The 11254-nt window shown below is 66.7% G+C and overlaps 2 protein-coding genes across 3 annotated transcripts; both read right to left on the bottom strand.

Moving 5' to 3' along the window:
- Positions 1-57: 57 nt before the first annotated feature.
- On the bottom strand, positions 58-3906 carry DEF8 (differentially expressed in FDCP 8 homolog). 2 transcript variants are annotated; one of them, XM_051629136.1, is made up of 11 exons: positions 3731-3906; positions 3496-3578; positions 3143-3292; positions 2926-3067; positions 2645-2809; positions 2271-2398; positions 1857-1970; positions 1176-1256; positions 946-1086; positions 340-449; positions 58-224 (listed from the first exon to the last, which is right to left on the bottom strand). In XM_051629136.1, the coding sequence occupies exons 1-11, from the start codon at positions 3834-3836 to the stop codon at positions 122-124; spliced, it is 1323 nt and encodes a 440-aa protein (XP_051485096.1). In that variant the 5' UTR covers positions 3837-3906; the 3' UTR covers positions 58-121. The 2 variants fall into 2 exon arrangements, with proteins under 2 accessions (XP_051485096.1, XP_051485097.1); XM_051629137.1 differs by lacking the exon at positions 58-224 and having other exon boundaries at positions 384-502.
- A 1544-nt stretch (positions 3907-5450) lies between these two features.
- TUBB3 (tubulin beta 3 class III) lies at positions 5451-10492 on the bottom strand. Its single transcript, XM_051629775.1, is given in 6 exon segments — positions 5451-6657; positions 6874-6984; positions 7685-7793; positions 8531-8983; positions 9207-9306; positions 9552-10492. Coding segments are annotated over 6 exon segments (2793 nt in total). The 3' UTR covers positions 5451-5578.
- Between the last annotated feature and the right edge of the window lie 762 nt (positions 10493-11254).

The raw sequence follows: 11254 nt of genomic DNA on the forward strand, positions 1-11254 counted from the left end.
GCCACCCCAGCCCCCCAACGGCCACCAGTGCCGTTGGGGGGCTGGGGTGGCCCCCGGCTCTGTCCCAAGCCTTGTGGCAAGTGTGGGTGGGCAACCAGTAGCCCCACCACCATCACCTGGCTTAAATCTCCGCCTCGGTACCAGATTCCTGGAAGAGGGATTGTTTCCGCAAGCTCAACCGGGCACATTTGGGGCAAGTGGTGGAGTTGTCATAGTAGCAGTCCCTGTTTTGGTGGGGGGGAAAGGGGGCAACCATGGGGTTATCACCATGACACCAGCGTGTGCATGTCCCCTCCCCACACACCGGGGGTTTCCCAGCGCCATTCCCGGTGCCGTTACCGATGGAAAACGGCGGAGCAGTCGGTACAGACGGAGGTGTGGCTGTCGAAAGGGAAGAGGACATCACCTTCCTTGCAGAGCTCGCAGACGAAACCTTTGGCTTGGCAACGCTGGGGAGAACGTCCCAAGAGTTGGTTGGGGGACATCATCATCATAGAATGTCCTGGGTCGGAAGGGACTCTAAAGGTCATCTAGTCCAACCCCCCTACAATCAGCAGGGACGTCTCCAACTAGACCAGATTGCTCAGGGCCCCATCAAGCCTGACCTCCAGGGACAGAGCCTTCACCACCTCTCTAGGCAACCTGTTCCAGTGATCCACCACCCTCATATTAAATAACTTCTTCCTAATGTCCAACCTAAATCTGCCCTTTTCTAGCTTGAAAACATCACCCCTTGTCCTATCATTACATGCCCTGTGAACAGCTCTTCCCCAGCCTTCTAACAGGCCCCTTTCAGGTATTGGAAGGTCACTATAATTGTCCCCCCTGGAGCCTTCTCTTCTTCAGGCTGGACAACCCCAACTCCCCCAGCTTGTCTTCATAAAAGTGGTGCTCATCACCCCCACCAGCCCCACAGCTGCCCCATGGCTGCCCCACAGCTCTCACCTCGCAATCCAGTTTGATGTGTTTGGCAAAGAGGGTGTGGATCTCTGTCAGGGAACAGCTCAGGCGTCCGGCTTCAATGTCGATCAGGTCCTGCAGTGAGTACATCTCGTCGTTCTCCACAAAGTGCTGGCGGTCCTGCAGCTGCAGGCAGGGTCACTGTCACTGCTGTCACTGTCATCCCCTCCAGGACCCCCTGAGCACCACTCCCCATTCCCTGTGCGGGGCCTGACCTGCAGCAGCAGCCGCGCCTCCATTGCCTCTTTGCAGGTGATGAAGTAGGGCTTCATCAGCAGGATGTCCTGGCGCAGCTTCTGCAGGGAGCCAGGGAGGGGACAGGATGGGGATGGGGGCAGGGAGAGGACAGGAATGGGGAGCGGGAGGGACCGAGACAGGGAAAAGGGCAGAGGCAGAGTGGGAACAGGGATGAGATGGGAATAAGGATAGGAATGGGGACAGGATGGAGACAGGTGGGGACAGGAATGGGGACAGAGACAGGGAAAAAGGCAGGGGCAGGATGGCGACAGGGATGAGATGGGAACAGGAATGGGATGAAGACAGGTTGGGGACAGCATGGAGATCGGGATGTGATGGGAATGTTAACAGGGATGGGATAAGAATGGGGACAGGGAGGGGATAAGGACAGGTTGGGGACAGGATGGAATCAAATGGGAACAGGAATGGGACCAAGACAGGGAAAAGGGTGGTGGCAGGGGCAGGATGGGGACAGGGATGAGACAGGAATGGGACAGGGTGGAAACAAAGATGTGACAGAGCCAAGGACAGGCTGGGTCAAGTTGAGCCCCGTGGCAGTTCGGCCACCCCCTGCCCTGCTCCCCCACTGTGGGACCCAGTGGCTGTTGCTGGGGTCCCCCCTGCCCCCCAGCTCCCCGGGTGGGGCCCCCACCACTCACCCGGATCTCCACCAGCTCCTCCACGTAGTTGAAGAGCAGCGGGTTGATCTCCCGCAGCCTCAGCACCGGCCGCGACACCATCAGTGCCAGGTACCGCATGCTGCACCGCGACACCTGCCGGGGACACCGTCACCCCCCGCCACTGGGACACCCCCGCCCCACCCACAGGGGCACTGCCACACTGGGCCACCACCATGGGGACCCCAATGCTGGGGACACTGCCCTGGAGACACGGCCCCTCCAAGTCTCCTCCAACTGGGGACACAGCCCCACAAGTGACCTCCAGCTGGAGACACAGCCCCACAAGTGACCTCCAACTGGGGACACAGGCCCCCAAGCAACCCTTACCCAGAGACATGGCCCCCCCAAGTGACCTGAGAGAGACTCCTCCCCCCCCAGGTGTCCCCCTAGAACCTTGCGGGGCTGGAAGTCCCAGTTGTGGATGGCGCGGGCGGGCACCACGGCCAGGTCGTTCCAGTGGCAGCCGCTGCAGTAGTAGAGGCCGGTGTAGTCACACTGCCGGGCCTCGCTGGGCACCCCCCCTGCGGCACGTGTGGCACACGTGTCAGGACGTGCACCGCGCCAGCACACACGCTGGCACACGTGTCGGCCCCGGCACCGTGTGGGCACACACACTGGTGCCACACCTGGTTCACCCCACACCACCCACCTGCCCCTCCCTGGTGCTGTGGGCCCCCAGCCCCACACAGCTCCCCCCTGCCCCATGTAGCCCCCAGATCCCTATGGCCCCACACAGCCCCCCAGCCCCCCGCAGCGGCAGTGCTCACGGAGGGAGACGGGGGCACGGCACTCGGCGCAGCGGTAGTCCTGGCTGTCCAGCCCGCTCTCGGGGCATATGCTGAGCTGGTACTCGGCCTGGTGGCTGACCTTGGCCCGCACACAGGGCCGGCTCACCAGTGGCAGGCACTTGCTGTGACACCGGTAGTAGCAGCCTGGGGAGGGGGACAGGCAGCTGTCAGCATGGGGACAGGGGACATGGGGAGGTGGGGAGGTTCCCAGCCCCACCTGGACAGGGGACACGGGGTGGCAGGGGGGATCCCAGCCCCACCTGTGCAGGTGTACCAGGTCTGGATGAGGCCCCAGATGATGGCGCTGCACTTGTCACACATCTGCTTCACGCTCTTGCTCTTCTCCTTGTAGAAGCGATGCTCCAGGACCACCCGGATGTTGGGCTCATCCTCGTCGGGATCCTGTGGAGAGGACAGTGGGGCAGTCTCAGCGTGGGCCCCCGTCGCCCCCCCCCCGCCCCCGCCGGTCTGCCCCACCTTCAGCTCCTGCAGCTTGAGGCGGAGGTGGATGAGCCGCACCACCGCGTCCTTCTGCCGCTCCGAGTGCTCCGGCAGCGCCAGGATCAGCCGCTTGCACTCCTCGATGGCCTGGCACAGCTGCCCCACGTCCGGCGCCAGGATCAGGCCCTACAGCGGCCGTGGAGTGAGACGGGGACCCCCGCCCCACGCCTACCCCGGCCCCACACACCCCCCCCCACCCACCCACTCCCCGGCCCCACACAAGCCCCCGGCCCACATACACCCCTCACCTTCCACATCCCCCCACTCCACACCTACTCCAGCCCCACACGCACGCCCCCGCCCCACACATCCCCCCCGGCCCCACTCACCACGGGGCGGGAGAAGTGGTCCTCGGCCAGGCCCAGGTCCAGGGCGCCCTCGGGGTCCTCCGGGGACGGATCCGGCCGCGGGGCTGCAATGGGGGGAGCGCCACGGGGGGGCTGGGACGCCCTGCCCACGCCCAGGGCAGGGCCAGGACACCTCGCCATAGGGCTGGGACCCCCGGCCATGGCTCCGGGTCTCTCCGCCCTCCCGCCGCGGCGCCGGGCGGGGCTCAGCACCCACCTGGAGCGGGGTCCCCCCCGTCGGGGCGCTCGGCCTCCTCGGGGGCCTTGTCGAAGGGGTTGAGGTGGGCCTGGCGGAAGCGGGCCAGCCGCTCGTCGTACGCCATCGCCGCCGCCCTGCGGGACCGGCGGGATCGGCCCCGATCCCGATCCCTATCTTGGCCCCGGCCCCGCCTCAGCCCCGCACCGGGCCCGGCCCCCCCGCACGCTCCCCGGCCCCGCCCCCCGCAGAGCCCGGCCCCGCCCCGGGCAGCCCCGCCGCGCTGGCGCCCCCTGGTGGCCGGCGGGCGGTACCGCACCGCCCTGCACCGCCCTGCACCGCACCGCCCTGCACCGCCCTGCAGAGCACTGCACAGCACCGCACCGCCCTGCACCGCACCGCCCTGCACCGCCCTGCAGAGCACTGCACAGCACCGCACCGCCCTGCACCGCCCTGCACCGCCCTGCACCGCACCGCCCTGCAGAGCACTGCACAGCACCGCACCGCCCTGCACCGCACCGCCCTGCACCGCCCTGCAGAGCACTGCACAGCACCGCACCGCCCTGCACCGCACCGCCCTGCACCGCCCTGCAGAGCACTGCACAGCACCGCACCGCCCTGCACCGCACCGCCCTGCACCGCCCTGCAGAGCACTGCACAGCACCGCACCGCCCTGCATAGCACCGCTCCGCTCTATACCGCACCGCTTCGCTCCGCACCGCTCCGTTCCGTACTGCACCGCTCCGCTCCGCACCGGGCGGGGCCGCGAGGGGGAGACAGGGATAGCGGGGACGCAGCGATCGACCCTCGCGCCTGGACCCCCCGACCGGCCCCACAGCCACCGCCTGCGCCCCCCCACCGTGCCTCGCGGCCGAGCCCCCGAACCCCAGGTTCCCGTAGTCCCTTGTACCTCTAACCCCCCGGCCCCATAGCTCCTTAACCCCTCAGCCCCAGAGTCACTTGTCCCTATAACCCCCAGCCCCTGAGACACCCTCCATTCCTGTTGTTTTTTTCTCCTGGAGACCCCAGCCCCATAGTCCTTTGTCTCCACAGCCTCCAGCCCCAAAACTCCCAGTCCCTAGAGCCACCAGCCCCTTCCCTTGTCCCCACAGCTCAGCCCCTCACCCCATAGCGGCACAGGGACCCCCAGGAGGGCACAGCAGCCCAGGGGACTGCAGCCTCACAACAGCACAGCTCAGACTGGGGGTCCCAGGGCTGTTTGGGCTGGAGGGGCCTTGTTACCATCCCCCCCCAAAGCCAGGCCGGGTGGAGCACCCTAGGGGTCTGTGCCTACACCTCAGCTGGGGAAACAAGGGGTCAACGCTGTCCTGGCACAGGGAGGGGGCAGCCACCAACCCCCATCCTAGCAGGGAGGAAAGTGACAGTGGGAACAAAGGTACAGCCGCCCTTTGGTGGCACCTGCACCCCCCCCCATCCACAGGAGGGGTGGCCCCACATGGTAGGAGGGTGTGGGGCACAGGGCAGGGTGGCAAGGGTACACAGTGGGGTCAGGCATTGTCTGGGAGGGAACCAGGGTGTGGGCACAGCCACCCTGGGGTCTGCAAGGCCCCTATTAATGAGATGGGCTGGGGGGCGTGAGCCGCTAGCAGAGGGTCCTTGTCCCCACCCCCCCGCCCCGGAGCCCCAGACAGGTGGTACCTGGACAGCAATAAATTTATTGAGTATTCAAAAAAAATAGTAGACACAAACCAGTAAAAAAAGAAAAGAGGGGAGGCAGGAGAGGGGGGTGGGAGGGGGCCGAGCTGGCTCAGGGGTTCAGGAGACACCAAAGGGACAAGGCAGGGGGAGCCCGGCTGGGGGGCGGCAGCGTTAAGCCGGGAGGGGCTGCGGGGGGGGACACCTTGGGCATCACTTGGCACCCTGCGCCTCCGACTCCTCCTCATCATCTTCGTACATCTCGCCCTCCTCCTCGGCCGTGGCATCCTGGTACTGCTGGTACTCAGAGAACAAGGTCGGTCCATTGTTGCTCTCAGCCTCGTGATCTACCTTATCATCCATCCCTCACCCTTTGTACCAGTGCAGGAAGGCCTTGCGCCGGAACATGGCTGTGAACTGCTCCGAGATCCTCTTGAAGAGCTCCTGGATGGCTGTGCTGTTGCCAATGAAGGTGGAGGACATCTTCAGCCCCCGGGGTGGGATGTCACAGACGGCCACCTTGACGTTGTTGGGGATCCACTCTACGAAGTAAGAGCTGTTCTTGCTCTGGATGGCCAACATCTGCTCGTCCACCTCCTTCATGGACATGCGGCCCCGGAAGACAGTGGCCACGGTGAGGTAGCGACCATGGCGGGGGTCGCAAGCTGCCATCATGTTCTTGGCATCAAACATCTGCTGGGTGAGCTCGGGGACAGTGAGGGCGCGGTACTGCTGGCTGCCACGGGCTGTCAGCGGGGCAAAGCCTGGCATGAAGAAGTGGAGGCGAGGGAAGGGCACCATGTTGACGGCCAACTTGCGGAGGTCAGCGTTGAGTTGGCCAGGGAAGCGGAGGGAGGTGGTGACACCGCTCATGGTGGCCGAGACCAGGTGGTTGAGGTCGCCGTAGGTGGGGGTGGCCAGCTTGAGGGTGCGGAAGCAGATGTCGTAGAGAGCTTCGTTGTCTATGCAGTAGGTCTCATCCGTGTTCTCCACCAGCTGGTGGATGGAGAGCGTGGCGTTGTAGGGCTCCACCACCGTGTCCGACACCTTGGGGGAGGGCACCACGCTGAAAGTGTTCATGATGCGGTCGGGGTACTCCTCCCGCACCTTGCTGATCAGGAGCGTGCCCATGCCGGAGCCGGTGCCGCCGCCCAGCGAGTGGGTCAGCTGGAAGCCCTGCAGGCAGTCGCAGTTCTCGCACTCCTTCCGAACCACATCCAGTACAGAATCCACCAGCTCAGCCCCTTCGGTGTAATGGCCCTTGGCCCAGTTGTTCCCGGCCCCGCTTTGCCCTGTCGGGGGGGGGACACAGAAGCACCCGATGGCCGCCGGCACCTCCACGCCCACGCCGGGGAGGGGACGGGTGCCGGCGGCGGCACCAGCAAGATCTGAGGATGGGGTGGGGTGGGAAGTGGAAACCGCCAGGGTTTGGCCGTGTGCCAGGCCCCGCGGCACGGGTGGGGGTTGGGGTGGCGGCGTGTGTCCCCCCCCCCGGGCCCAGGACCTACCGAAGATGAAGTTGTCGGGGCGGAAGAGGTGGCCGAAGGCGCCCGAGCGCACACTGTCCATCGTCCCCGGCTCCAAGTCCACCAGGATGGCGCGAGGCACGTACTTGTGAGCTGCGAGACACCCCGTGCGGAGGGACCTGCCGCGGGCAACGCCCCCCCCCCCCCGCCAGGGCCCACGGGGCTACGGGGGCACATGTGTCTGCCCCCTCCACTCAACACGGGGTCCCACAGGGTTGGGCACATGTGTTGTGTGTGCTCCCTTCCTCACCCCACCCCCAATGCACAGGGTCCTTGTGGGGCTGGGTGCCCACTTCTCCCCCCCATAAACAGTGGGGGGTCGCATGGGGGTGGGTGCACATCCCCCCCTGCCCAAACCATGGGGTCCCGCGGGAGGGTTCACATGTGTTGTGTGCCCTCCCCAAACTGCAGGGTGGGTATATGTGTCATGTCCCATCCTCCCCGCCCTTCAGGGCACTCATGGAAGTGGGTGCACGTGTGTGTCCCCCAAATCACAGGGTCCCACTGGGCTGGCTGCATGTGCCCCCCCCTCCAGATCACAAGACCCCATGGAGATGAATGCACATGTCATGTATCCCCCCCTCAAACCAGAGGGTGCCCACAGGGTGGGCACACATGTACACACCCCTCCCCAGGGTGGGCATCTGTCCACCCCAGCAGCCCCAGGCTCTGCCTGCACCGTGGGGGGGGAAGGGCCGGGACTCCCTCCAGCTGGGGGGTGCTGAGCTGCCCTCTCTGCTGGGGGGTGCAGGGGGTGCAAGGAGGTCCGGGGGGGGCGCGGGGGGGTCCTTACAGGAGGCCTCATTGTAGTAGACGCTGATGCGCTCCAGCTGCAGGTCCGAGTCCCCCACGTAGTTGCCGCTGGGGTCGATCCCGTGCTCGTCACTGATCACCTCCCAGAACTGGGGGGGGGGGGGGGCACCGGACTCAGGGGGGGCACAGGGGAGCGGGCACAGGACACCAGGCTCGAGGGGACGCACAAGGACCAGGGTGGGGCGGACACTGGGCTCACGGGCACACAGACACAACCTCCGGGATTGGGCAGGAACGGGATGCTGGGATCGGGGGTGGCACCGGGTCCGAGGGAGAGGGGCACCGGGACCGAAGGGGAGCAGCGGGGACACACACACGCAGCAGGCGTGGGGTGAATTGGGAGGACAGGACACACGGGACTCATGCGGGGAAGACACACTGGCCTCGGGGTGGGTGCCACACCGGTACCGGGAGGTGGGGTCGGGGGGGGGACAGACATCGGGCTCCAGGGCGGACACCAGGCTCGGGGGGGGGACACACACGGATCCCGGGACCGGGGGCGTTGAGGAAGGACACCGAGATCGAGGGAGGTCACGGGGGAGCAGGGCGTGCACCGAGATAGAGGGCGGGAGGAGGACAGCGGGAGCAGGGGGTGACACCGGGGGGTGTCACAGCGCACCCCGGTGCGGGCGTGGCCGGGAGGGCGCCCCCTGGCGGCGGGGCGGGCGCGGTGGGCGCTGTCCGCGGTGCTGAAGGGCGGACAAAGGCGGAGGGGGGAGGGGGGAGGGGGGGGGCGGGGGGCGGGTCCCTTTGTCCACCCGGTGCGGAGCGCTGCGGGGGGCGGGGGGGGGCCGGTCCGTCGGTGCCTGCCGGGCCCCGCCGTTACCTTGGCGCCGATCTGGTTGCCGCATTGCCCCGCCTGGATGTGGACGATCTCCCTCATGGTGCTGCCGGGACGGGAACGGGATCGGGTCGGGAGCGGGAACCGGAGCGGAGCGGGGACCGGCGGTGCGGGGGGCGGCCCCGTCGCCGCCACCTCCTTTATAGGCGGCTCGCGCCGCACCGGGCCGGCCGCTGACGTCACCGCCGCACCGCAGCCAATCGGCAGCCGCCGCCGCAACGCTGCAACAGCCCCTGCGGCACCGGGCCCGCCGCCACGCCCCGGCCACGCCCCGCCGGCTCGGGGAGCCCCCCGGCACCGCGGGGGACCCTGCAGCCACGGGGGGGGCACTCGCCCCGGTACGCGGGGGGACCCCGGTACCCGCGGGGATTGGGGTGCCGGGGGGAGAGCAGGGACTACCCGGGCACGGGGGAGCGGCGGGGGGACGCACACCTCACCCTGCGACCCGCAACGGGAGGAGCAGGGGCAGGGTCTGGGGGTGCCGCCCCGGAGGGTCCTGGGGTATCTCAGAAGATCCCGGGGCGTTCCCGGGCTCCAGGAGCCCCCGCGGAGCCGCGGCGGGCGCGGCCCGAGAACAAAGGCGGCGGCGGCAGGGAGGAGGAGGGGGGGGCTCTTTGTCCGGGGGCTGCCCCTGCTCCCCCCGCCCCCCACCGGGACCGGCCTCCAGCCCCGCGCCCAGGGCCGCTCCAAGCCCCGACAGTCCCTCTCGGTCCCGCCGGACTCCACCCGGGGCCCGACAGCGGCAACCGGGAGCAATCGAGCTTCGAATAAAGGGTGGGGGCAGGCGGGGCCGACCCCCCCCTCCACGGGCTCCCCAGGGGCTGCCCGCCGGTGCCAGCCACATCCTCACGGTAAAGAGCCTTTATTGGGGACCACACACCCGCCAGCCCGGACCGGGGGACACCCTCGTGGCCTGTCCATCCGTCTGTCCATCTGTGTGTCCATCTGTCCGTCCGTCCCGTGGTGGTGGTGGCAGTGCCTTCCCCCCCCCTGTCCCGCTGCCTACCAGGAGCACAGCACCAACTCCCGCAGCGTCCGCCAGAGCTCCGGGCTCCGGAAGGCATAAATGAGGGGGTCAACCACCGAGTTGCAGATGATGAGGATGAGGAAGAGGTTGAAGTAGCTGAAGAAGCAGGTGCAGAAGGGGTTGGTAGGGCAGGTGACAATGAGGATGAGGTGGAAGAAGAAAGGCCCCCAGCAGATGAAGAAGACACCCAGGAGGATGGTGAGGGTGACAGCTCCTTTCAGGCTGCTGCTGCGGTAGACGGTGGGTTGCTTCTGCTGGCTGGAGATGCTGCGGAGGTGGTGGCGGGCCAGGGCGAACATGTGGATGTAGAGCACCAGCATGAGGACCAGCATGAAGAGGAAGAAGCCGATGAGGCAGAGGAGGATGGCGTTGTTGCGGTAGTAGGTGATGAAGACGGTGCTGGAGACAGTGCTGGCCAACCAGATGCTGGCCATGGTCACCACAGCCCGCTGCAGGGTCATGATGCTGTGGTAGCGCAGGGCGTAGAAGATGGTAATGTAGCGGTCCACGGCGATGACCCCCAGGAAGGAGAGGGAGGACACGATGGAGCTGCAGATGAGCATGTCGATGACATTGTCCATGTGGCGGATGACGGTGGGGCGGACCACCAGCACGCCGTGCTCCAGCAGCAGCAGGAAGAGGGTCTCCGCCAGGTTGCTGATGCTCACCAGCATGTCAGAGACGGCCAGGCAGCAGATGAAGTAGTACATGGGCGAGTGCAGGTTCCTGTTCTTCAGGATGGCGGCCACCACCAGCAGATTCTCCACCAGGCTCACCAGCCCCAGCGTGAGGAACAGCTCATTGGGGATGTTGAGTCCCTGGCACCAGGCTCCACCAGCCCCGGCTGTGGTGTTGCTCTGGTTGCCCTCGCTAGTATTCCAGGGCTCGCGTGGCAGCCGCAGGGGGGCCAGCATCGACATGGCCCCTGCCTCAGCCCCAGGGCCCCCCTGGCTGGAGGACAAGTCCCCAGGGCACCCACAGACCCCCTGAGCCCCTGAGTTGCCCTGCCAGCGCTCCCACAGTGCCCAGCAGTGGGGCCGAGAGGACACAGAGGAATTTGGGATGGGGTCCCACCACCACAAGCCAGCTGGGACCCCCGGTGTCACAGCTATCCCCTCGGCCAGTCCTGCCCAGCAACCCCACAGCTGCGTGCCCGCCGGCCCGAGGACATAGGGAAGAAAAGGCCCTTTCTCTGCCCTACTTTAAAGCAAGCTCTGGCGGCTCCTCCTCCCAAGGAGGGTGGGCACCCACATGACAGTGGCACCCAAGGAAGCCACTGCAGGGGCTGGGTCTGTCGGAGCCTCAGCATGGCCCTGGCAAGCCCAACCACAGGTCACCATGTGCCATGGGGTCCCACATGTCCTACAGGATTTATACCCCCCCAGGGCTGTGCACCTTGGGAGGGCCTGCATGCCATGGAGGTCCACACACCTTGGGGTGCTGAGGTGTCTTGGGTGTCCCTGCACCATGGGGACTGTGTGACTTGTGGGTCCCATGTGCCCTGGCGTCCTTGTGTGCCCCGGCTTGTCCACACGCCCTGAGGTATCCCTGTACCTTGGGAACCCCAGTGGGACCCTCCCCACTGCAGGAGCTGAGCCATCCCTCACAGTCCTGGTGTGTGGGGCCAGGGATGGGGCTCCTGACCCCACCAGCTCCAGTGAAGGTGTTTTGCCAGGGGGCAG

Source organism: Apus apus, chromosome 11 (assembly GCF_020740795.1).
Source record: "Apus apus isolate bApuApu2 chromosome 11, bApuApu2.pri.cur, whole genome shotgun sequence".
NCBI lineage: Eukaryota > Metazoa > Chordata > Aves > Apodiformes > Apodidae > Apus > Apus apus.

What these genes read in the sequence shown, in the direction of transcription:
- DEF8 (XM_051629136.1), bottom strand. Translation starts at nt 3,836, where the DNA reads ATGGCGTACGACGAGCGGCTGGCCCGCTTCCGCCAGGCCCACCTCAAC. An exon ending in GACCTGGTACACCTGCACAG is followed by an intron (nt 2,810 to 2,925) that starts GTGGGGCTGGGA and finishes CCCCCTCCCCAG; the next exon opens with GCTGCTACTACCGGTGTCAC. An exon ending in CCGTGCCCCCGTCTCCCTCC is followed by an intron (nt 2,399 to 2,644) that starts GTGAGCACTGCC and finishes CACGTGCCGCAG; the next exon opens with GGGGGGTGCCCAGCGAGGCC.